The following is a 25,011-nucleotide window of genomic DNA, read 5'->3' as shown; positions in this document are numbered from 1 at the left end:
GCTCAGCTCCCAGCCGGGAGCTCTGCCCCGAGCCGGCAGCTCTGCCCCCAGCCGGGAGCTCTCCCCGCAGCCGGCAGCTCTGCCCGCAGCCGGCAGCTCTGCCCCGCAGCCGGCAGCTCTGCCCTGGAGCTCTCCCCGCAGCCGGCAGCTCTGCCCCGCAGCCGGGAGCTCTGCCCTGGAGCTCTGCCCCGAGCCGGGAGCTCTGCCCCGGAGCTCTCCCCGCAGCCGGGAGCTCTGCCCTGGAGCTCTGCCCCGAGCCGGGAGCTCTGCCCCGGAGCTCTCCCCGCAGCCGGGAGCTCTGCCCCCAGCCGGCAGCTCTCCCCGCAGCCGGGAGCTCTGCCCTGCCTCCTCGCTGCCCTGCGTGCCGCTGGCTGGCTCCCGGCGCGAAGAGGACCACGGGGGCCAAACAGCAGCCCTGGTGGCAGCGACCTCTGGTCCTCTCCTCCCTCGTTTCCCCTGCCCTTGGAGGCCTCTGGTTACTGGGAGCTTCTGTCACAGCACTGAGACCTCATTGTGAGAGACCAGACTGTGACTGCCCTGCGTGTCTGGAGCAGAGAGGGAGAACAAGACCCTTCCTCAGGGCAGGGAGAAGCTGCTGCTCAGCTGGCTGGGGTTAAAAAGGGAGCAAAAGGAAACCCTTGGAACAGAGCTCCCTCCTTCACAGGGTCACAGGCTGGTGAGGGCTGGCAGGGACCCTCCAGTCCAAGCCCTCTGCTAGAGCAGGGGCATCCCGAGTGAATCACCCAGGATCCAGGTGGGTTTGGATTGCCTCCGGAGCTGGAGGCTCCACAGCCTCTCTGGGCAGCCAGGCAGGGCTCTGAAGGATGTTTAGATGGAAGCTCCTGTGAGCCAGCCTGTGTCTGCTGCCCCTTGTCCTGTCACTGGGCACCACTGGGAAGAGCCTGGCTCCGTCCTCCCTCTGCATATTGATCAGCAATAATGAGATTCCCCCTCGGGGCCTTTCTGCTGGGCTCCCCCCAGCAGTTCCTTGTCCTGCCTGAGCTGGGGAGCCCAGAACTGGGCTGGTTTCTAGGCTATGCAACTAGGACACAGGTAACTGCTGGCAATGGTCCCCTCTTGGGAGACCTCAGCTCTCCTCTCCATTGGAATGCTTTGATCCCATGGAAATAGCCAGCAGAGAGATCCAGGCTGGCTCTCTGCGGCCAGCAGATCCAGTTTTGTTGGTGCTGGGATGCTTCCAGTCCCTTGGGGCACCTGCTGTGATAGAGACACACATAGCAGAGGTGCTAGGTGTCAGTGTGACCCCATCTGCTCTCTGACCTGCTCAGTCTCAGCTGGGAGAGGCTTGAGTGGGCTCTGCCCTGCTGCACCTCCCCCAGCAAGGGCAGAAGCTTCTGGACCTCCTCTGCTGTGCCTCCCAGCAGTGGGGGAGCAGCCAGGCTTCTGTGTGCCCACCACAGCTGCCCCAGAGAGAGGAGAAAGTGGGGTTCAGCCTCAGCTCTCAAGTGGATTAAGGAGAGTGGACTGAGCTGCTCTCAGCCCTGGGCTGAAGCTTGCTGACACAGAGAGGCCATCTGTTGGGGTGAGCTGTTCTCAGACGCCAGCTGAGGATGGGTGAGACCATCCAGCCCCCACTGCCTCCTTCCTGAGGGCATCACCTGCTGGCCCTAGCTCCCAGTGAGCACAAACTGGGCTGCCAGGCTGGATGTGCCCATGCTGTGTTCCTGATGGTGCTGAGCAGGCTGCTCTGAGCAAGAGCTGCCAGAAGGCACGGCCAGGCCATTCCCCTGAGTCATGCTTGCTGCCTGCCCAAGCATGCCCCCAGCATGGCTCTTGTCCTTCTTTTCCTTCCTCTTTCTCCTCACAAAGGGTTTTCCTAGCCTGTAGGACAAGACAAAATCCTCCCCCCTGCAGCTGCCAGAGCCCAGCTCTTCCTTCTGGCCGAGGCAACCACAGCTTTTCCTCCTCCTGCTTTGCAGCAAGCCGGTGAAGTGCCTGGGAAGGAGGCACTGCCCTGGCAAGCCCATGCCTGCCAGGGCATAATAAGGTCATTGTCAAGAAGATGCTGTGCCAGGAGGCTGCTCTTGAGCAAAGCATGGCCCCAGTTGTGCGTTGTGCAAGGCCTGTGGCTCCCCAGACACTGCCTCATTGTTTCCTGGTGTGAGCCTTCGGCATCTGGGAGCCCATCGAGGAGCTGGTGCCCTACCAGGAGGGGCTGAGGGAGCTGGGGTTGCTTAGCCTGCAGAAGAGGAGGCTCAGGGGAGACCTTCTTGCTTTCTACAACTCCCTGAAGGGAGGCTGTAGCCAGGAGGGGGTTGGTCTCTTCCCCCAGGCAACCAGCACCAGAACAAGAGGACACAGTCTCAAGCTGTGCCAGGGGAGGTTTAGGCTGGAGGTGAGGAGAAAGTTCTTCCCAGCAAGAGAAATTGGCCATTGGGATGTGCTGCCCAGGGAGGTGGTGGAGTCCCCATGCCTGGAGGTGTTCAAAACAGGATTGGATGTGGCACTTGGAGCCATAGTTTAGTCAGATGGTGTTGGGTGACAGCTTGGACTTGATGGTCTTTGAAGTCTCTTCCAACCCTATTGATTGTGTGGTTCCTGCCAAGCTGCTGCAGGCACCAGGCAGAAGTGCAGCGCTGCTGGGGAGCCAAAACACCTCTGCTGCCTCAGGTAGCAGCCTCCCAGGCAGCAGGGAGCCCACCTCACCTTCTGCCCTCACTTCACACCCCTCGGCTCAAGACGAGCTCTTGGCTCCCCGCCTGCCACCTCCTCTGCTGCCTGAAAGGCGAAGCTGTGGAGATCAGAGAGTGAGAGAGCTCAAGGCCAGGTCAGGAAGAGCAGTTGAGAGCAGGAACTTCTCAAACCACATCCTGCTTGCAGTGCTTGTGTCTGAATTTCCCTGGCTCCCCAGCTTCGGAGGGTAAAACCCAGGGGAAGCTTCTGCCAGTGGTGAGAAGAAGACCACAGCAGCATCGCTCCTGGTTGGCAGCAATAAAAGGATAAACTAAGCCCTGAGGGGGGTGGTGAGAGGGTGATCAGCATCATATGGGCATGAGAACAACGATTATAGTGAATCAAAGTAGGATGCTGATGAGAATAGGATGACAACAACAACAATATAGTAGCAGGAAGAGTGGTAGCAGTAGTAAGGATATCACAGGATCCCAGGGGGTTGGAAGGGATCTTGAAGATCATCCACTTCCAACCCCCCTGCCGTGGGCAGGGACACCTCCCCCTAGCCCAGCGTGCTCAAAGCCTCACCCAGCCTGGTCTTAAAACACTTCCAGGGATGAGGTGGCCACAACTGAGCTTGCTCTTAGTAGTAATAATAATAATAGTAGTAATAATAGTAATAATAATGACATCAACAACAATAATAATCATGGGATGATAGAATCAGAGAATCAACAAGGTTGGAAAAGACCTCAGAGATCACCAAGTCCAAGCTGGCACCCAACACCTCCTGACAGCTAAACCATGGCTCCAAGTGCCACATCCAAGCCCCTCTGGAACACCTCCAGGGATGGGGACTCCACCACCTCCCTGGGCAGCACATCCCAATGGCCAATCTCTCTTTCCATGAAGAACTTTCTCCTCACCTCCAGCCTGAGCCTCCCCTGGCACAGCTTGAGACTGTGTCCTCTTGTTCTGGTGCTGCTTGCCTGGGGGAAGATACTGACCCCCTCTTGGCTACAGCCTCCCTTCAGGGAGTTGGAGAGAGCTACTGCTAATAATTACTGTTATATTAATGCTAATGATGATAATAATGATGATAGTGATGGTAATAATGAGGGTGATAATACTAATAATTATCACATCAATGCTAATGATGATAATAATGATGATAGTGATGGTAATAATGATGATAATACTACTAATAATGATCACATTAATGATAATGATTATAGTGATGGTAATAGTGAGGATGATACTACTACCACTACTAATTATCACACTAATGATAATGATGATGATAATGATGATAGTGATGGTAATAATGATGATAATGCTACTACTAATAATAATTATCACATTAATGATAATGATGATAATAATGATGATAGTGATGGTGATAATGAGGGTGATAATACTACTACTAATTATTATTGTATCAATGATAATGGTTATAATAATGATAATAGTGATGATAATTATGATAATGCTACTACTAATAATTATTCTTATATTAAAGATAATGATGATAATAATGATGATAGTGATGATGATGATGATGAGAATAGAATAGAATAGACCAGGATATAATACTAGTAATAAATATTATTACATTAATGATGACAAGAAATATGATAGTGATGATAATAATGATGATGGTAATACTAATAATTATTACTGATAATGATGATAGTGAAGAGAATAATGATGATAATAATACACTATTAATAATAATTATAATGATGATGACAATTATGATTATAATAATATACTAATAATATTATTATATTAATGATGATAATGATTATGATACTGATTATTATGACTATAATGATAATATATTATTAATAATTATTACTATATTAATTATAATTCTGATAATGATGATTATAATGATGCTAATTATAATGTATTACTACTAATAATTATTATATTAATGATAATGATGATGATAATAAATATTATCATTGTGATAATGATAATATATTACTACTAATTATTATACTAATCATAATGATGATAATATTACTACTAATTATTGTTATAATGATGATAATATAGAAATAGTAATGATAATAGTAATGGTAATAATATTGATAATATAGTAATAGTAATGGTAGTAATAATAATTATGGGAAGGGAAGGGGAAGGGAAGGGGAAGGGGAAGGGAAGGGGAAGGGAAGGGGAGGGGAAGGGGAGGGGAAGGGGAGGGGAAGAGGAGGGGAAGGGGAGGGGAAGGGGAGGGGAAGGGGAGGGGAAGGGGAGGGGAAGGGGAGGGAAGAGGGAGGAAAGAGGGAGGGAAGGGAAGAGGGAGGGAAGGGAAGAGGGAGGGAAGGGAAGAGGGAGGGAAGGGAAGAGGGAGGGAAGGGAAGAGGGAGGGAAGGGAAGAGGGAGGGAAGGGAAGAGGGAGGGAAGGGAAGAGGGAGGGAAAGGAAGAGGAAGGGAAAGGAAGAGGAAGGGAAAGGAAGAGGAAGGGAAAGGAAGAGGAAGGGAAAGGAAGAGGAAGGGAGAGGAAGAGGAAGGGAAAGGAAGAGGAAGGGAGAGGAAGAGGAAGGGAGAGGAAGAGGAGAGAAGAGGAGAGAAGAGGAGAGAAGAGACGAGACCAGGTTGGAAGATTAATAATAACAACAACAACAACAATAATAACAATAAAGCACCAGGCCCCTTGCAACCATCTTTAATAGCTCTCAAACTTTATTTCATGGTGATTGACAAAGGACACAAGTTAGTAATGGTTATATCATGCTGCTCCTCTTCTACTGTGCATTGCCCTTCCCAAGTCATACAGCAGTTCACGACGCTCATCCATTCCCCCTCTCACTGGAGCCACCTGGACAGCTGGCTTGGCAACCAAAGTTTAACCCTGATGACCAAAAACATCACCCCCCTCCCTCCCACCCCCCCAAAAAAATCACCCAGACTCACCCCCCCACGAAATAAAGGCCAAAACCAAAACACCTCCACACTCTGGTCTGGTGTCGTGGTTTTGGACAGAGCACCTCAGGGATGCTCCTCGCAATGAAGCCCCAGTGAAGTGCAGAGCCCCTAGGGAGCACTGCTTGAAGGTGACCTCGGTTTGCTTGGCCAGGAGGAGGCAGAGGGTCCTGGCTTTAAGGCATTCCCAACACAGACAAACAGAAAGCAGAGAGAGCTTTGGCGTTGCTGTGGTGCTGGGGCTGGCTTGATGTTGGGCTTGGGTGGGGTTTGGGGTTAGTGGTGGTGGTTTGGGGGGTGGGGGTTGAGTTTGGGTGATGATGATGATGATGATGATTTCTCTTTGCAGTGACCCTGGCTTCATTTCAGTGGCATTCTAGACACACACACACACACACACACAACCAATACAATAAAATTAGCAGCTTGCTCTGTGCGTGCCCCTCTCCCTCTGGAGCTGGAGCATCCAGCTCTGCCTTTCAACCATCCCCACCACATGCCCAAAACCACAGCCTGAGGGGCTCAGCGTGGCCCTCCCACCCACCCCGACCCCAGCCTGCAGCCCTGCTTAGCCCCCAGCCAGCATCACAACCCAGCAGAGTCCATCCCTGCCACAGCGTCAGGCACAGCGCTTCCTGCCAGGGATCACTTCCCATCAGGGATCAGTTCCCACCAGGGACCACTTCTTACCAGGGATCAATTCTCACCAGGGATCAATTCTCACCAGGGACCACTTCTTACCAGGGATCAATTCTCACCAGGGACCACTTCCCATCAGGGATCACTTCTTACCAGGGATGAATTCTCACCAGGGACCAATTCCCATCAGGGATCACTTCTTACCAGGGATCAATTTTTACCAGGGACCACTTCCCATTAGGGATCACTTCTTACCAGGGACCACTTGCCACCAGGGACAAATTCTCACCAGGGATCAATTCTCACCAGGGACCACTTCCCATTAGGGATCACTTCTTACCAGGGACCACTTGCCACCAGGGACAAATTCTCACCAGGGATCAATTCTCACCAGGGAGCACTTCCCATCAGGGATCACTTCTCACCAGGGATCAATTCTCACCAGGGACCACTTCCCACCAGGGACCTCTTTCCACCAGGGATCAAGTCCCACCAGGGGCCTCTTTCTACCAGGGACCTCTTCCCACCAAGGATCACTTCCCACCAGGGACCACTTCCCACCCCACCAGGGACTATGAATTACATACAGGAGCCACTTAGAATGTGGTTATTGGCCCTCACACCCAGAGCCAGACCCAGCCACAGAGGGCACAGCCCCCACTGAGCTGTTTCCACCCCTGGGTTTGTTGAGGAACGTCCCTGGAGGAGGCACAGATTTGGGGGGCAGGGGATTGCCTTTAATTAAAGACCAAGAAGAGCCCCAAGAGCTCCCCCCTTGTACCACCTGAGCTCAGAGCTCACCCTGAGCAATGGCATTTGGGCTTCTCGTGGCTTAAAACTGAGACCCAAGGCTTTTCAAGGCAGGGAGGAGGCACTGCTTGGGGAAGGTGTGCTAGAAATAGAGGGAGAAACTGGGGCAATGATGGATGCTGAGGAATCTCTGACACCTGGTGGGGTCCTTCAGGTTAATCCACCCCCCATGGTTCAGCCTGGAGAAGAGGAGGCTGAGGGGAGGCCTCATTGCTCTCTACAGCTCCCTGGAAGGAGGCTGGAGCGAGGTAGGGCTTGGTCTCCTCTCCCCAGTGCCAGGTGATAGAACCAAGAGGCAATGGCCTCAAGTTGTGCCAGGGAAGGTTGAGGCTGGAGATGAGGAACAATTTCTTTCTTGCAGGGGTGGTCAGGGATTGGAAGAGGCTGCCCAAGGGTGGGTGGTGGAGTCCCCATCCCTTGGGAGGGGGAGGTGTCCAAGAAACCTGTGGACATGGCACTTAGGGACATGGTTTAATGGCCAGGGTGGTCTTAGGCTGATGGTTGGACTGGGTGACCTTAGAGGTCTCTTCCAAGCCAACCCATTCTCTGATTCTGTGTCTCTCCAGCCTGCCCTGAGTGCAAGGAGATGAGCACCCACAGTGGGGCTGGCACAGTCACAGCTGCTGGCTAACACCCTACAGCCCACTTGTGGTCCTGGAGCCACCAGCAGCTTCACCACTACCCATGGCCTTGGATCTGGGAGGTCTTCTCCAACCCAAACAATTCTATGGCTCTGTAAAGCTGGTTCCAAACAAAGCAACACCAGCTGCCACCTCAGGGTGGGACAAGGACAGCTGTGTCCTCCTGGTGGGAAGGGCCATGGATGCTGGACAGCATCAGCAAAGTCTTCCCCTGGAGGAGCAACCTGGATGGTGTAGATCATTCCTTTCCTAGCTGCACTCCTCTTTGACCTTAGAATCACAGAATGGGTTGGGTTGGGAGGAAGACTTTGAAGGTGACCTAGTCCAACCCCCCTGCAGTGAGCAGGGACATCTTCACCTGGATCTCCTCCTGCTTCCAGGAGGATCTGGCACACACACACACACACACACTCAGAAACACACCTACTGGCTTTGTAACTGGCACCACAGGATTATTTGCTTTCAACATTTGCCAGGAGGAGGAGCAGGAGGAGGCAGAAACCCCTCAGCCCCCTGCTCCCAAACCCTCCTGCCTCACCAGCTGCCTCCTGCCCCCCCATTCCCATCCCCACTGCAGCCCTTGCTGCTGGGCTGGAAGGTACCCAGAGGAGCCCGGAGCCAGGCGTGGAAGCCCCTGCAGTGCACCAGGCATTGCAAAACACAACACAACAGACAGAGAAGGTGGAAGTCCAAGGTAATCAAAACTCCAATTGCTCTTCATGGGAGAGGCTCCAAACACCCAGAGGTTCACATGCCGGCCGGCTGCAAGCATCCTCGCGGCAGACAGAAGGCAAGGCGTGCCCCGGAGGCTGGAGGCGGCTGATGGAAGGACACATCCAAGGGATTAGAGTGAAAAGGGCCCCAGGCCCCGGGGCCCTGCAGCCCATCTGACAGCACTGGCAGGAGGAAAGCACTCTCCCAGCTCCTGAAGGCATGCTGCAAGGCTCTCACTTGGGTGCATGGGAGGAGGGCAGCGCTCGGCGCACAGAAGCTCTCGGGGGAGAGCAGCCAGGGGCGAGCAGGTGCTTTGGGTCTGGATAAACACAAAGCATGGGGAGTGAGGTCTCACAGCTGCTTCTGCACGTGTCCAGGAGGAGGAGGAGAGCCAACAGAGAAGCCAACATTTCCCCCACAGCCCCTCTGAGTCCGGCAAGCAGTCCCAGGACAACCCCGGGGCAGTGCTTCGGCGGCCGCTCAGAGCAGAGCTCGGTCTCCCTTCCAGCGCACGGCGTCCCTGATCCGGACACAGCACGCAGGGGGAAGCGCTTGGGGATCCTTACACACATAAATTAGAGTGAGAGGAAGCCAGGAGGGGGATGGGGTGAGCACAGGGCCGGGAGGAGGCTTGGCAGGGCCAGGAGGAGGCTTGGCAGGGCCAGGGTGGCAATTCCCACCGCTGGCCACCTCCCTGCTCAAGCCAGCCCCTGCAGGAGGGGACCCTGGGGCCAGCTGGGGGTGGGGGGGAAGGCAGCGAGTGCACGAAGGCCACACAGCTCCCCAGCACCAGCAGCCTCTGCCCTCTCCCCAGCAATCCAAGAGCACAATCAGGAGAGGGAGAAACAACCTCCCCACCACCTCCCCCCTCCCCTTCCCTCCCCCTCCAAAAACCATACACCACAACCAAGGAGCTTCAAGTATGAGTTAAGATTTACACTGCAGGGGCAAGAGGGGGGAAACTTCTGCTGCCACTTCTGGGAGGCTGGGTGCAAGGTTGAGCTCTTCTGGGGGGCTGCTGTGTGACAGTCAAGACTGACCTGGGAATAAACTGCAACTGAGCAAATAACCCAAAGGAAAAAGGTGGTTGGGGTTGGGTTTTTGTGTTGGCTTGGTGCTTGGTGGGGTTCTTTTTTTACCCCCCCCTCCCTTTTCCCCCCTTCCCCACTTTTCCCCTCCCCACTCCCTCCCTCCCCTCCCCCCCCCAAAAAATATAAAAAGCAATAAGTTTACAAAAATAGAAAATAATTACAGCAATAGGCAGGAGGGAGGAGGAGGAAGGGTCCCTGGGGGGGGAGGGAGGGAGGGAGGGGAGGGGGCTGGGGGTCTATTTGGCTGAGCAGTGTAATATCCTGGGGTTGTTCAAAGCGTCCTCCACCAGGTGCAGTTCTCGGCGGTCCACAACCACGTCCCTTATGCAGCCAATGAAGCCTGTGCTGTAGGCCTTGGGCAGCTTGTGAGCCACACTCAGCTTCTCCAGTCCCCCTGCAAAGAGACACCACAGGAGCCTGGGGTGGGGAGGGCCAGCAGCCTGCCCAGGCGGTGCCAGGCAAGGTGGCGCTGCGGGGAGTGGGGAGGGCCAGGCAGCAGCCTGCAGGACTGAGTTTGTCCGCTCAGGAGGTAAGAGGAGGATGGAGTTGGTGCTTGAGCAACCTCCTCGGGGTGGGGAGGTCCCTGCTGACTGCAGGGGGCTTGGGCTAGAGGAGCTTTAAAGCTCCCATCCAAGCCAGGGGCTTCTGTGACTCTAAGGAGAGACCTTGAGAGCTGCTAAAAGGATCCAAGCTGCTCTTGATTGTCTTCAGGGATGGGATCTCAACCCACCCCACCTCTGGGGAACCTGGCCCAGTGTCTCAGCACTCTCATTGCAAAGACCTGTGCTCAGCACTGCTGAGGCCACACCTGGAGGCCTGTGTCCAGTTCTGGGCTCCTCAGGTTAGGAAAGATGTTGAGGTGCTGGAAGGTGTCCAGAGAAGGGCAACAAAGCTGGGGAGGGGTCTGGAGCACAGCCCTGGGAGGAGAGGCTGAGGGAGCTGGGGTTGCTTAGCCTGCAGAAGAGGAGGCTCAGGGGAGACCACCTTGCTCTCTCCAGCTCCCTGAAGGGAGGTTGGAGCCAGGTGGGGGTTGGTCTCTTCTCCCAGGCAAGCAGCACCAGAACAAGAGGCCACAGCCTCAAGCTGTGCCAGGGGAGGTTTAGGCTGGAGGGGAGGAAGAAATTCTTCCCAGCAAGAGAGATTGGCCCTTGGGATGTGCTGCCCAGGGAGGTGGTGGAGTCCCCATCCCTGGAGGTGTTTAGGAAGAGCCTGGATGGGGATGCCATGGTTTAGTTGATCAGATGGTGCTGGGTGATAGGTTGGACTTGATCTCAAAGGTCTCTTCCAACCTGGTAAATTCCATTCCATTCCATTCCATTCCATTCCATTCCATTCCATTCCATTCCATTCCATTCCATTCCATTCCACTCTCCACTCCACTCCACTAGTTTTGACCACAAGGAACAAGGAAGGGCCCTTAAAAGATCCTCCAGGGTGTTGTCCCTTTCCACAGCAACTCACCTAGCCACAGGGCCCCATCTGTGTCCAGCTGTGTTGCACCAAGTGGCGAGGAGCCAGCAATGGGGGCCTCGTTGCCAACTTGAAGGGAACCTTCTCTTTGTACCCTGCTCCCAGAAGAGGAAACAGAAGATGGTTAGCAGAGCCCAGAGCTGCCCAACCCTTCCCACTGAGCTGGGCACCACCACAGAATTGCCAGGGCTGGCAGGGAGATCCTGGATGCTCCCTCCCTGGAGGTGTTGAAGGCCAGGCTGGCTGAGGCTTTGAGCAACCTGGGCTGGTGGGAGGTGTCCCTGCCTGTGGCAGAGAGGTTGGAACTGGCTGATCCTTGAGGTCCCTTCCCTGCCATGGGCAGGGACCCCTCACACTACATCAGGTTGCTCACAGCCACATCCAGCCTGGCCTTCAACACCTCCAGGGATGAGGCTTCCACCAACATCAGCTGGAGAGGAGTGAGGAGCAGAGATTTGGGCCTCAGAGCACAGAGTGCTCCTTGGTCCAGCACCTCCCTGAGGAATGCCACACGTCCCTCCTGCATCCCTTCAGTGGGCACAGCTTCCTCTCTGCCCCCCTCCACCCTCTCCAGAGCCAGCAGCAGCCATCCCTGGCATGCTGGCTGCATGAGCCTGCTCACCACTCCCACCCCCAGCAAAAATAAAAAGGACAGCTTGAGCTCAACATGAACAGAATGTCAAACCCTCAGCAGGCTAAAAAATCCAGGGGCCTTGGGCCCTCCTGGGGGCCTGCCCCTCTGACATTTCCAGGCCTGCCACAACATGTGTCTGGCCCTCCCACTGCCCACATGCCTCTCCTCTATTCTTGTCCGAGGGGAAGAGTGACCCCTGGGGACCACAGGGCATGGAGCCACGGCCATGACTCATAGGAGCACAGAATGGTTTAGGTTGGAAGGGACCTTCAAGATCAGCCAGTGCCAACCCCACTGCCACAGGCAGGGTCACCTCCCACCAGCCCAGGCTGCTCAGAGCCTCATCCAGCCTGGCTTTGAACACCTCCAGGGAGGGAACACCCAGGACCTCCCTGGGCAACCTGTGCCAGATTCTCCCCACCCTCACTGGAAAGGATTTCTTCCTCATCTCCACCCTCAGTCTGCTCTCCTCAAGCTTCAATCCACTCCCTCTCATCCTATCACTACCAGCCTTCGTTGGAGAGACTGGATGGGGAGCATGGTGCCATGGTTGAGTTGATCAGATGGTGTTGGGTGATAGGTTGGACTGGATGAACTCAAAGGTCTCTTCCAACCTGGTCTGGGCTATTCTATTCCATTCCCTTCTAATTCTATTCTATTCTCTTCCCTTCTCTTCTCTTCCCTTCTCTTCTCTCCTCTTCCCTTCCCTTCTCTTCTCTCCTCTTCCCTTCCCTTCTCTCCTCTTCCCTTCTCTTCTCTCCTCTTCCTTTCTCTCCTCTCCTCTCCTCTTCCCTCCCTTCCCCTTCCCTTTTCCCTTCTCTTCTCTTCTCTTCTCTTCTCTCCTCGTCTCTTCTCTTCTCTTCCCTTCTCTCCTCTTCCTTTCTCTCTTCTCCTCTCCTCTTCCCTCCCCTCCCCTTCCCTTTTCCCTTCCCTTTTCCCTTCCCTTTTCCCTTCCCTTTTCCCTTCCCTTCCCCCTTCCCTTTTCCCTTCCTTCCTGCAGCCCCCTCCAGGCCCTGTGAGGCTGCTCTCAGGTCTCCCTTCTCTCCTCAGCCTTCTCAGGCTCCATCTCCCTGGCTCCCCTCTCGCCCATCCCAGAGCGCGCGCGCCGGGATCCAATCCGGCTGGGAAGAGACCTCAAAAGGGTCATCCGAGCCCAGCCCTGCTGAAGGCTCAGCCCTGCAGGGACCTGCTCCTGGTCCTGGCTCTGGCCTGCCCCCATACCTGTATGCTTTGATGTGTATCCACTGGTTGGTGTTGACGGGGACGGTGGAGCGGAGCACCACGGGCTTGGAGCCCAGGTCGTAGCTCATCTGCACGAAGCCATCCACGATGGCCAGGGCGATGTAGTCCGAGCGCTCCAGCCCCTTCCCGCTCCACAGCAGCAGCCCCTGGGTGGCCTCAGTCTTGATGCTCAGCTCAAAGTGGTTGGACTGCAAGGCCTTCTCGCTGCCAGGGGAGACAGGGCAGGGTTAGAGCCCGCGCGGGCGGCTCCCGGGGCCAGGCTGCCCTGTACCCAGCGGCCGAGCCCTGGGGGGACCGGCCCTGCCGGCTGCACCCGGGGGGGGTCACAGCCTTTGCAGCAGCCCAGGCCTGCTCACAAGGCTTGGGGTATGGGGTTAGGAGATGGGAAGCTCTCAGCTGGGCCACAGGAGCACAGGAATGGCCCGCTGGAGGTCTCCAACCCAGCTCCTGCCCAGAGCGTGACCATGAGGGCAGCTGCGGCTCTGCCCAGCTGAGCTTGGGGAACACCAAGGCTGGAGCTCCTCTGTCTGCCTGCTGACCTCAGCCAGGACTGTGCAGCTGGAATCATGGACTGCACTGGGTTGGAAGGCAGCACAGAAGGTCACCTTGTCCAACCCCCCTGCCATGAGCAGGGACATCCTTAGATGACATTGCTCAGGGCCCCATCAAGGCATGGGGTCTGCACCACCTCTCCGAGCAACCTGTCCCAGTCTCTCCTTCTCCTCATTGTGAAGAGCTTCATCCTAATGTCCAGCCTAAATCTACCCTGCTCCACTTCCCCTGGGAATGTTTTCCTCCCCCAGCACCCAGCTTGAACCTCCCCCCAGAGACACAGTCCTGGGCTGCTGGCCTCTTGCTTTTGCCCTCCGTGGAGCACAGGGTTCAGGCACACCAAGCCCCTGACACAAAGCTCTTGGCTTTGGCCTTCTCGTGGGGAGGTGCTGAAGGAAGGGGTCTGCTCTCTGGGCTGGTGGATGGAGGCTGTCCACAGAGGCTTCTTTCTCATGGCTGAGGTGTCCTTTCCCAAGGGAGGAAGGAAGGGAAGGCAGGAGCTTGGTCCCCTTGGGGAACTGGCCAAAGGCTCTTTGGGGCAACAGGAGATGCTGCCTGGTGGCTTCACCACCCACGCTGCTGGGATGCCCTGAGACAGGCTGCTGGCACGTGCACACACAGAGCAGGCAGCATGGGCAACACACAGCTGCTGCTGACCAAGGGCTGGGGGAGGGCTCAGGTCACTCAGCCTCTCCCCTCACCCATGGCTGCTTGCTGTCTAGATTATCCCCCCCCTCAACAGGAGCGAGGGGCTGAGAGGGGCTGCAGAGGGGCTGCAGAGGGGCTGCAGAAGGACTGCAGAGGGGCTGCAAGAGGGGCTGCAAGAGGGGCTGAGAGGGGCTGCTGTTCCTACACTGCAAGGAGAAGGCTCCCTTGGGGTTTGCTCTCCTCACCTGCAGAGCTGCATCCCTTCCAAATCAAAAGGCACAGGGATGGACACACAGGAGACACCACAGACAGAGACATGCTGAGGCAGCAAGAGCAGAGCACGAGACACAAGAGCTGAAAGCCTGGCACAGACTCACCTGGGCTCCACAGGGTAGTCCAGAGCTTCAGGACTTAGGTGCAGGAAGAAAGGGGAGCATGCCATAAGCGCAGGGCAGCAGAGGAGACCCTTCCTTCCCTCCCAGCCCCGCTCAGCAGTGCCAGCTCCTGACCCCTCCACACCACCAAAGCTGAGCAAACCACCCAAAGTGAGCAGGAAACCTCAGCCACTGGCCCTGGGGCAGCTGAGTTGCCTCAAACCAGGCAGAGGAGTTGGCAAGTTGTTGCTTCCTAGATTCACAGAATGGCTTTGGGTTGGAAGGGACCTTCCAGACCAGCCAGTTCCAACCCCCTGCCATGGGCAGGGACACCTCACACCAGCACAGGCTGCTCAAGGCCTCATCCAGCCTGGCCTTCAGCACCTCCAGGAGGGAGCATCCACAGCCTCCCTGGGCAACCTGTGCCAGGGTCTCCCCACCCTCACTGGGAAGGATTTCTTCCTCATCTCCAGTCTCAGTCTCCCCTCCCCAAGCTTCAGTCCATTCCCTCTCATCCTATCACTACCAGCCCTCCTCAGCAGTCCCTGGGCAACCTCATCCAAGATTAGCCAAGGTGAGCAAAGAGTCATAGGATGGGAAGGGTTGGAAGGGACCTCTGGAGATCACTGAGTCCATCCCCCCCTGCTAGATGCCAGCAGCTCCTGTCCCAGGGGAGCAGGAACTCTGCAATGCCCTCCAGCATCATTCTCCCCAGTGAGGCTGGGGAGAGCCTGGCACAGGCTGCCCAGGGCTGCCTCCTCCCTGGAGGTGCTGAAGGCCAGGCTGGATGAGGCCTTGAGCAAGCTGTGCTGGTGGGAGGTGTCCCTGCCCAGGGCAGGGGGGTTGGAACTGGCTGAGCTTGAAGGACCCTTCCAACCCAACCCCATTCTGTGAAGCACAACCATCAGTGTTCCACACTGCCCTGCTGGGATGTGTGTGCCAGGAAGGGGCAGCACTGCTGGGGGGAAGCACTTCTGGGGCCATGGCCCTGCAGGAGCAGCCTGGGCAGCCCTGCAGGCAGCTCTCAGGCTGGGGCTTGTTGGCTGTTTTGGAGGAGCACCTCCAGGTCCCCATCCAGGCAGACACATCAGGCTTCTGAGTCAGCCTCGGGGCACTTGGGCAGCATGGGGAAGGGGAAATCCAGGGCTCCAGCTGTCCTGGCTGGCACTGCCTGCAAGGGTTGGGTGCCACAGGCCTGGCATTGCAGCCAGCTCCAGCCCTGATGGCTGTATCAAAATGGACATCCCCAAAGAGAGGGCCAGGCAGGGCAGGGCACAGCCAGCAGAGCCCAGGGCAGCACTGGGGGGGTTGGCACTGCCCAAGGCACAGCCCAGTGCCTGCCTGCAGGCTGAAGAAACTGCTTTTTATGGGCAGCCCAAGGGGCCCTTCAGTCCTGGCAGGGCTGGGCAGAGCTGCTGCCAAGTGGCCAGCAGAGGAGCTGGGGAGGGGTGCTGAGCTCCTCTGCAGGATGGGACATGCAGAGCCAAAATAGGGCTGCCTGGGGCAGGGAGGAGGCTGGAGGGAGAGGGAGGACACAAAGGTGGCAGGGCCCTGCTCACCTGCAGGGCTCCTGCCTGGGCAGGGGGGCAGCTGGGCATGGCAGCTCTCACTGCTGGGGGGCACTGCCCAGCTTTGGAGGATGCTTGGCTCCTAGGGAGCCCTCTCCAAAACACCAGAGCAAGCCCTGCAGTGCTGTGGACATGCAGCTGATGGCTCTGTGGCTGCTCCCCAGCTGGGGACATGCAGGCATGCACCCAGCTCAGCCTCCTGAGCTTCTGTCTGACCCCAGCCTGGAGAAAATGAGGTGAGATGGGGATGGGACAGGCAGGTAGCTCTCCACATCTCCTCCTGCACACAGTGAGGAACACAGCTACAGGAACCAGTGCTTCCCTTCCACTCCTGCCACTCTCCAAGACAGACAGACAGAGAGCAAATCAAGCTTGCCCTAAGGAAGAAGTCCTCCTCCCCACCCACCTGCCCAGGTCCTCCTTCTGCTCCCTTGGCTGCCCTGCACCTTGGGAGGAGTTGCCCAGACCACAACATCCCTGGCTGGAGACCATTCTCCTAGCCCCCAGCCTGGCCTCCCCAGTGCCACATTCAGGCTGCAGGAAGCAGGGCAGGAGCAGCTTCCATCACCACAGCCCCAGGGGCTCTCAGCCTTTCCTCCTCACAGAGGTGCTCCAAGCCCCTCAGCATCTTTGTAGCCCCTGCTGGACTCTCCAGCAGCTCTCTGCCTCTCTGCTCAGGAGCTGGGCACAAAGGTCCTTGTGTGGCTTGAGCAGGGCAGGACAGAAGGGCAGGAGAAGCCTCCTTGGACCTGGAATGGGACATGTGCCTGTGGCAGACCCCTGGGAAGTGTCCCTGCTCCTCCTCCCCTGGCCCTCCCCTGCAGTGGGCTGGGGTGGCAATGGGAGATGTAGTGGGGGGCAGATGGCTGCAGGGGGGGAGCTGGGCAGTGGGAGCTCTGTACTCACGCAGGGATCTCATTGGTCAGGTGGCTTGAAAGCAAAGAAACAAGGACATTGAGAAGAGACAGACAGACAGACACCAACAAACAGCTCCACACAGGCACCCCGAGGGCTGAGAGGCAGATGGACACAGCCAGTACCCTGCTTTGGACCTTGGTTTAGTCCTAAGCCCTTGCTTTGGAGCTTGGTTCAGCCCTAAGTGCTTGCCTGGACCTTGGTTCAGCCCTAAGTGCTTGCTTTGGAGATGGTTCAGCCCTTAGTGCTTGTCTGGACCTTGGTCCAGCTCTAACTCCTTGTTTTGGAGCTTGGTTCAGCCTTATGTCTTTGTTGTGGGGCTTGGTTCAGCCCTAAGCCCTTGTTTTGGAGCTTGGTTCAGCCCTAAGCCCTTGTTTTGGAGCTTGGTTCAGCCCTAAGCCCTTGTTTTGGAGCTTGGTTCAGCCCTAAGCCCTTGTTTTGGAGCTTGGTTCAGCTCTAAGTCCTTTTCTGGACCTTGGTTCAGCTCTGACTCCTCATTTTGGACCTTGGCTCAGTTCTAACTCCTTGTTGTGAAGCTTGGTTCAGCTCTAACCCATTGTTTAGGAGCTTGCTTCAGCTCTAACTCCTTGTCTGGGCCTTGGTTCAGCCTTAAGCCCTTCTTTTGGAGATGGTTCATCCCTAACCCATTGTTTTGGACCTTGGTTCATCCCTAACTCCTTGTTTTTGAGCTTGGTTCAGCTCTAAGCTCTTGTTTTGGAGCTTGGTTCAGCTCTAAGTCCTTGTCTGGAGCTTGGTTCAGCCCTAAGTCCTTGTCTGGAGCTTGGTTCAGCTGAGCAGCCAGGTTACCTCTTTGTCACAGCATTGTGGTACTCCATGTAGGTCCTGCCATCAAAGGCAATGGCCTCAGCATCTCCAGCAGCCTTCTCAATCATCACTGGAGGGGTGGGGGAGGAAAAGAAGAGCAGTCAGGCAACACAGCAAGGCCTGCCCCTCTTTGGAGAGCAGGAAAGGCTCCCTTTACAGTGCCCAGGAGGAAGGCACACACAAACCTGCCACCCCCTGGGGCAGGTCAGCACTGTGGCACCCTAAGCAAGGCCCTGGGAGGCTTTGCTGTGGCTTTAGAGCCCAGGAGTTTGGATCAGCTCCTGGGCTTGCAGGCAGCTGCCATGAAACCTGCAGCCCTGGTGCTTTCCTTGCTGCATCAGAGAATTGTCAGGGTTGGAAGGGACCTCAAGGATCAGCCAGCCCATGGGCAGGGGGGTTGGAACTGGGTGATGCTTGAGGTCCCTTCCCTGCCATGGGCAGGGACACCTCACAGCACAACAGGCTGCTCACAGCCACCTCCAGCCTGGCTGCAAACACCTCCAGGCAGGAGGCTTCCACCACCTCCCTGGGCAGCCTGTGCCAGGCTCTCACCACCCTCCTGGGCAACAACTTCTTCCTCACAGCCAATCTCCATCTCCCCACTCCTAGCTGTGCTCCATCCCCCCCAGTCCTATCCCTCCCTGACACCCTCAAAAGTCTCTCCCCAGACAGGCAGGAAGCTGGGCTTGGTGGTGGCCCAAGGGCTAACCTCAGGGAGGCAGCAGGGAAGAAACCTTGAGCCAGACATGGCTCAGGGCCTCCAGCTGAATCTGCTGCAGCACCAAACCATCGTTCCCTGCCCCGGGCCACAGCAGCGGGAGCCCAGAGCGGAGCGCAGGGCCCGAAGGAGACGGCAGGGCTGGGTGAGCCCCCCCTGGGCAGCAGCTCTGCAGTGTCACACCACCCTTCTGAGGCATGGCACAGCCCTGACCTCCCAGCCTGGCAAGGCCACGGCTTTTGCCTCTCCTGGCTCCCTCCCAGCAGCCAGGAGAAGGGCAGGGGCCGAGGCTTGGCACGAGGCGGGCGCTGCCCTGCCGCCGGCGCCAGCGGCTCGGGGCGGAGGGTCTGTGGGCAGCCCTGCCCTGCAGCCTCACCTTTCTCACAGTGAGCCCCAGAGAAGCCCCTCTGGCAGGCACACTGGTAGCTCTCCAGCAGGGGGCTGCAGCTGCCCCCGTTCTGGCAGGGGCTGGGTTTCTGGGTGCAGGGGTGGCCTCGGAACGGGGAGATCTCGATGGCGCTGCGGATGTTCTGCTCCTTCAGCACGGGCACCCCCCTGATGGAGACCTGGCAGGCACAAGCAGGGGGAGGCACGCAGCTCACACACCTTGCAGATCACCCAACCCTCCACCCAGCCCTGCCAGGGGCTCAGCACCACAGCTACAGGGCTGTGAAACCCTCCCAGGGATGGGGACTGCACCGCTGCCCCTGGGCAGCCTGGGCCAGGCCTGGGCAGCCTGGGCCAAGCCTTGGCAGCCTGAGCCAGGCCTGGGCAGCCTGAGCCAGGCCTGGGCAGCCTTTCAGGTTGGGCTTTCAAGGAAAGGCTCCTGAGGAAGCACAAGAGTTGACCTGCACCACCCCAGCTCTCTGCAGGGCAGGGCTGAGGCCAGTGTCCCTGCAGGGCAAGAGGAGGTGGGAATCCAGCCCTAAGCCCCACGTGCTCCTGTGATGCATCCCCCCCTCCCCTGCTGCCACCTTTCCCCTCTGTGCCCCCCCAGGCACATGGACCCACAGGGAGCCCACCCCCCAGGCTCCTCCTTGCTCTTCTCACAGAATCCAGCAAACAGTGGAGGGGGTTGGAAGGGACCTGTGGAGCTCCCCCAGTCCAAGCCCCCAGCCAAAGCAGGGCACCCACAGAGGCCCTGGGGGGGGGGGGGGGGGGTTGGAGTCTCCCCAGGGACTGCACTCCACAAGCTCTCTGGGCAGGCTGCTCCAGTGCAGCTGGCACATCTCCCAGCCAGCCAGCTGGCCCCAGCTGCCCAGCAGGTCCTTACCCTCTGCACAGCTCCACTGAAGCTGCTGGAGATGGCAGCTGCTCGAGCCAGCTTGCTGAAGTCAGGGGCTCCCCCCACATACAAGGGCTCCTTCAGGTTCAGGAAAGTGTGAGGCACCTGGGGGTGAGAGGGGAGGAGGTGAGATGCAGAAGGTGCCACAGTGTCCCCAGGCTGCAGGCTGGGCCCAGCTCCAGGGGATCTAAAGGAGGCTGTGAGCAGGGCAGCAGTGCAGGCAGGGCATGGAGTCACAGAACTGTTTTGCTTGGAAGAGACCTCTAAGATCATCAAGGTGCCACTGTTAGCCCAGCACTGCCAGGGCACCACCAAAGCACAGCCCTCAGCACCACAGCTCCATAGCTCTGAAAGCCTTCCAGGGATGGGGACCCCAGCACCGCCCTGGGCAGCCTGGGCCAGGCCTGGAGAAGCTTCCAGGGCAAGAAATTTCTCCTCATGTCCATCCTCAGCCTGCCCTGCTGCAACTTGAGGCCATTTCCTCTTGTCCTGTCCTTACCACCTGGGAGCAGAGCCCAACCCCCACCTGGCTCCAGCCTCCTCTCAGGGAGCTGCAGAGAGCAATGAGGTCTCCCTCAGCCTCCTCTCCTCCAGGCTGAACCACCCCCAGCTCCCTCAGCTGCTCCTCCCCAGCCCTGTTCTCCAGACCCTTCCCCAGCTTGGTTGCCCTTCTCTGGGCTCTCTCCAGCCCCTCAATGTCCTCCTTGGAGCAAGAGGCCCAAAGCAGACCCCAGGGTTCAGCTTGGGTTCCTCCAGCTGCCAGAGCTTCCCTCCCGTGGCCTTTGCTGTCGCCCTGCACCCAACTCCACAGCACACAGGAGGGAAACCTCCCTGGTGAGTCTTCAGCCCCAGAGGTTTCCCTGGGCACACCAGAGGGGGTGATGGAGCTCCCTGAGCCCCTGGGATGGCCCCAGAGGCGCAGCAGGGAGGCAGGGATGCGGTGGTATGAGTTTCTAGCTAATGCTGTGTGGAGTTAACACAAGAAACATGGAGCAGATGGACCGAGATGCTTTCCAGACCCCAAATGGAACAACTGGCTGGGAATTAATGATGGGAGGGTAGGGGAGGAATTAAAGAAATGATTGTCTCTAATCTACAGAGAGCCTAAAGCTGCTGGGGCAGATGGGAAGTTGAAGGACTGAGAGCTGAATGGCAAACAGAAGGGAAGGAGGTGCCCGTGGCAGGTGAGATGGAGGTGCAGGGGGTGGGGGGGGTGATACTTATCTTTACCTTACGGGATTTCTGGGATCCAGACAGCAGGGGAGGGGAGAAATACAAGTGGAAAGCAAAGAGGAAGAGAGAGAGAGAGAGAAAAGGGAGGTCAGTGGTCACATCACAACGTGCAGGGCTGCAAGGCTCCAGCCGCTGCCCGGGGCGGCTGGGGAAGGGGAGCTGCAGAAGGCACAGGAAGGGGCTGCTGCTGCCACCCTGCCAGCTGAGGGCAACCTTCCCACAGCATCAGAGAGTTGCTTGGGTTGGAAAAGCTCTCTGAGGGCATCAAACCCACAGCCAGCAACCTGCCACCAGCATGGGCACTAAACCCTGTCCCCCAGGGGCCACGTCCTTACCTCTCCTGAACACCCCCCCCGGGGACTGGGGACTCCACCACCTCCCTGGGCAGCCTCTCCCAGGGCCTGACCACTCTTGCAGCAAAGAAGTTGTTCCTCCTCTCCAACCTAAGCCTTCCCTGGCATGATTTCAGCCCAGCTCCTCTCTTCACTTGGAGAGAAGCTTGGAAAGATGAGTAAGGGAAGGAAGGGATCCCTGCAGGGAAGCCCTGGCTGCTGCTGCACTTCTAGGGGCATCTGAAGGATGAACTCAGCAGCAGCTGGGGCTTTTCCTGCAGCAGCTTCCCAGCTGGAATGGTGAGGGAAAGGAAGGGCAGTGGCCCTGCCAGGAGACCCCAGGGAGCTGTGGTTTGTGCAGAGACAGAAGCACAGAGGGGACAGGGCGCAGGGAGGAGCCAGCTTGGGAAACAGAGGAGAGAAGGCACTGGTGGATTCAGCAGCAACAGTGCAGCGGGGCTCTGACCACCCCATGACTTCCTCCCAGCCCAGCACCCTGTGCAGGCAGCACTGTGGAAGGCTCTGGAGCATCACCAAGCACAGGCTGAAGGCCACACTGGCCCCAGCACTGCAGCAGCACAACCTGCAAGGGTCCCTGGGGGGCCTGCAGTTGAGGACCTTCAGAAAGAAGGGAGGTGTGGGGAGGGGAGGGAGCCAAACACATGCCTGGGACCAAGGCTCAGGGCATGTGTGCCCATGGCAAAGGTGCTGCAGCTCTGTGTGGGCTGGGGGCCAGCCAGGAAGAGCTGGCAGAGGTTGTGCAGCTGATGTCCTGCAGCAGAGAGCAGCAAAGAGAGGCAGGAGAGCTCTGCCCTCCAGCAGCCTCTTCTCCCCTGGCCTCGCCTCCTCCTCTGCCTTTAAAGCCGTGCACCACAAGAGCTCAGCGAGCCAAGGAGCTCCTCAGCTCATGTCAGAGGTGAGAGGAGCAGGGCTGGAAGCCCAGAGAGCTGTCCCTGGCCCCCCAGCTTACCGGGGACTCCCCCATCACCCTCTCGCCGTCGTTGATCCTCATGACCCCCTTGCGGCCGTTCCTCTCCAGCGAGACGCTGACCCAGCTGTGGAGGGGCACTGGCTCCTTGCTCCTGGGGAGAGGGCACATGGCTGAGAGCTCTGCCAGCACCACCCTGCAGGCACAGTGCTGCAAAGCCCCATAACCACCTTGGGTTGCCCAGCTCCACCAGCTTGGGCTGCCCAGGCCAGCACAGCCTCACCAGTCTGGGGTGCCCAGGCCACCACTGCCTCACCAGTCTGGGGTGCCCAGGCCAGCACAGCCTCACCAGCTTGGGGTGCCCAGGCCAGCACAGCCTCACCAGTCTGGGGTGCCCAGGCCACCACTGCCTCACCAGTCTGGGGTGCCCAGGCCAGCACAGCCTCACCAGCTTGGGGTGCCCAGGCCAGCACAGCCTCACCAGCTTGGGGTGCCCAGGTTACCACAGCCTCACCAGTTTGGGGTGCCCAGGTTACCACAGCCTCACCAGTCTGGGGTGCCCAGGTTACCACAGCCTCACCAGTCTGGGGTGCCCAGGCCAGCACAGCCTCACCAGCTTGGGGTGCCCAGGCCAGCACAGCCTCACCAGTCTGGGGTGCCCAGGTTACCACAGCCTCACCAGTCTGGGGTGCCCAGGCCAGCACAGCCTCACCAGCTTGGGGTGCCCAGGTTACCACAGCCTCACCAGTCTGGGGTGCCCAGGCCAGCACAGCCTCACCAGCTTGGGGTGCCCAGGTTACCACAGCCTCACCAGTTTGGGGTGCCCAGGTTACCACAGCCTCACCAGTCTGGGGTGCCCAGGCCAGCACAGCCTCACCAGTCTGGGGTGCCCAGGCCAGCACAGCAGCTTCCCTGAGAGCCCAGCATTAGCCTGGGGAAGGAGCACAAGCCAGGGCCAGGTCCTGTCCCACAGAGGCACAACCACCCAAGAGCCATTCCTGCCAACTGCTGGGGCCATAAAGCTTTCCTCCCTGCCTCCTCCTGGTTTTCTGGCAAGGGGAAGCTGAAAGCTTCCCCAGAAGCCCTCAGTGTCCCTCCTGGCCCCCTGAGGAGCAGGCCCCCAGCCCAGCCTACCTGAGCACAGCTGCCCCCTTGCCCAGGTCGTATCTGTACTCCAGGTAGCCATCATGTAAAGCCAGAGAGACAAAGTCCCCTTTGCCATCTGTCTTCTGGCCATTGTAGAAGATCATGCCACTGGGGCTCTTGGCCAGGAACACAACCTCCATGGACATTTTGTCCCTGAGGAGAGAAGGATTATGGATACCCTCCAACCCAGGTGCTCTCCTCCTCCACCACCCCTGGGGGCTGAGCCCTTGGAAGACCTCCCCCCAGCTGTGGCAGAGAGATGCCAGCACTGCAAAGCACCTGGCCAGGGAAGAGAGACCTCTGCCACGCTCAGGATGCTGCCCAGGGGAAGATGTGGAGGGACAGCCAGGGTGTGACAGGTGAAGAGCAGAGCATGAGCTCCCTCCTCCTCATCAGCTACCCAGATGATGTCCCTCTCTCTCTCTCCCCTCCACCTCAGCCACCCAGATGATGCCTTTCCCTCTCCCCTCCTCATCAGCCACCCAGATGATGCCTTTCCCTCTCTCCTCTCCTCATCAGCCACCCAGATGATGCCCTTCTCCCTCTCCCCTCCACCTCAGCCACCCAGATGATGCCCTTCTCCCTCTCCCCTCCACCTCAGCCACCCAGATGATGCCCTTCCCTCTCTCCCCTCCACCTCAGCCACCCAGATGATGCCCTTCTCTCTCTCCCCTCCTCATCAGCCACCCAGATGATGCCCTTCCCTCTCTCCCCTCCTCATCAGCCACCCAGATGATGCCCTTCTCCCTCTCCCCTCCACCTCAGCCAGCCAGATGATGTCCCTCTCTCTCCCTCCCCTCCACCTCAGGCACCCAGATGAAGTCCCTCTGGCAGTGCCTGGCACTCACTGCAGGTCAGGAATGAAGGTCTGCAGCCCGTTCAGCTCCAGGTAGGAGAAGCCGTTGAACTCTGGGAGGAAGGGCATGGTGTGGTCCTGCTCTGTCACTGAGCACAAACAAGGGAATGGTGAGGAAGAGGAGGGCAGAGCAGCTTCAGCCAGTGCCCCAAAGCCACAGGAGGCAAACCCAGGCTGGGGAAATCAAGAGGTGCCCTTCCCCCCTTCCCCAGACCCCGCTGCCATCTCACCTCGCTCGCAGAAGTCTCCTTCCCGGCCCATGGGACAGGCACACAGGGCACCTCCCTCTGGCAGCACCAGGCAGGTGGCAGAGATGTGGCAGGGTGAAGGGTCACAGGGGTTCCTCTCATCAGCACACGTTGGACCTGCAGCAGTGAAGGCAACCTGTCAGGTCAGCAGCCCCAGGAGCCAGCAGGCACCTTTCAGCCAGAGACAAACAGCTCTGATGGCTCCTGAGGGCTGCCACCCCTCTCCTCCTGCCTCAGCTTGGGTTCCCATCACCCAGGAAGCCCCCCAACAAATGGCAGACAGTGCTGATGCCAGGCTCCAGCCCTGAAGGGCAAGGAAGAACCACCAGATCTTGGCCCCTGTCTCAAGGGCATATGGGCAGGTCTGTGCTCCACAGCGACAGACTCCCCTGGCTGCAGCTCTACCCTGCCCTACACCACCCCTGGAGGTGCTTGGAAGCCATCTGGATGAGGAGCTTAGGGCCATGGCCAAGGAGTTCTGCACAAGGAGATGTTAGGCCATGGCTGGACTCCACCATCTTAAGGTCTCTTCCAACCAGGTGATTCTAGGATCCTAACCCACTGCTGACACTCC

At 57.8% G+C, this 25,011-nt stretch overlaps 1 protein-coding gene across 1 annotated transcript in view; it reads right to left on the bottom strand.

Annotated features, from left to right (window-relative positions):
• Positions 1 to 9,645: 9,645 nt before the first annotated feature.
• Positions 9,646 to 25,011, bottom strand: part of AGRN (agrin) — a 151,892-nt gene continuing 136,526 nt past the window's right edge. Inside the window, exons 28-40 of the mRNA XM_054175724.1 lie at positions 24,420 to 24,554; positions 24,182 to 24,278; positions 23,322 to 23,486; positions 22,230 to 22,341; positions 20,925 to 20,936; positions 19,683 to 19,799; positions 18,786 to 18,975; positions 17,674 to 17,761; positions 16,858 to 16,881; positions 14,387 to 14,419; positions 12,789 to 13,013; positions 10,925 to 11,028; positions 9,646 to 9,857 (exon numbers count right to left, since the gene is read on the bottom strand). Coding sequence (XP_054031699.1) covers positions 9,700 to 9,857; positions 10,925 to 11,028; positions 12,789 to 13,013; positions 14,387 to 14,419; positions 16,858 to 16,881; positions 17,674 to 17,761; positions 18,786 to 18,975; positions 19,683 to 19,799; positions 20,925 to 20,936; positions 22,230 to 22,341; positions 23,322 to 23,486; positions 24,182 to 24,278; positions 24,420 to 24,554 — 1,460 coding nt within the window. The 3' untranslated portion in view covers positions 9,646 to 9,699. The remainder of the gene's footprint in view (positions 9,858 to 10,924; positions 11,029 to 12,788; positions 13,014 to 14,386; positions 14,420 to 16,857; positions 16,882 to 17,673; positions 17,762 to 18,785; positions 18,976 to 19,682; positions 19,800 to 20,924; positions 20,937 to 22,229; positions 22,342 to 23,321; positions 23,487 to 24,181; positions 24,279 to 24,419; positions 24,555 to 25,011) is intronic.

Source organism: Dryobates pubescens, chromosome 33 (genome assembly GCF_014839835.1).
Source record: "Dryobates pubescens isolate bDryPub1 chromosome 33, bDryPub1.pri, whole genome shotgun sequence".
Lineage (NCBI taxonomy): Eukaryota > Metazoa > Chordata > Aves > Piciformes > Picidae > Dryobates > Dryobates pubescens.
The sequence above is the reverse complement of the archived record's forward strand: the minus strand, read 5'-3'. Positions and strand labels throughout refer to the sequence as shown.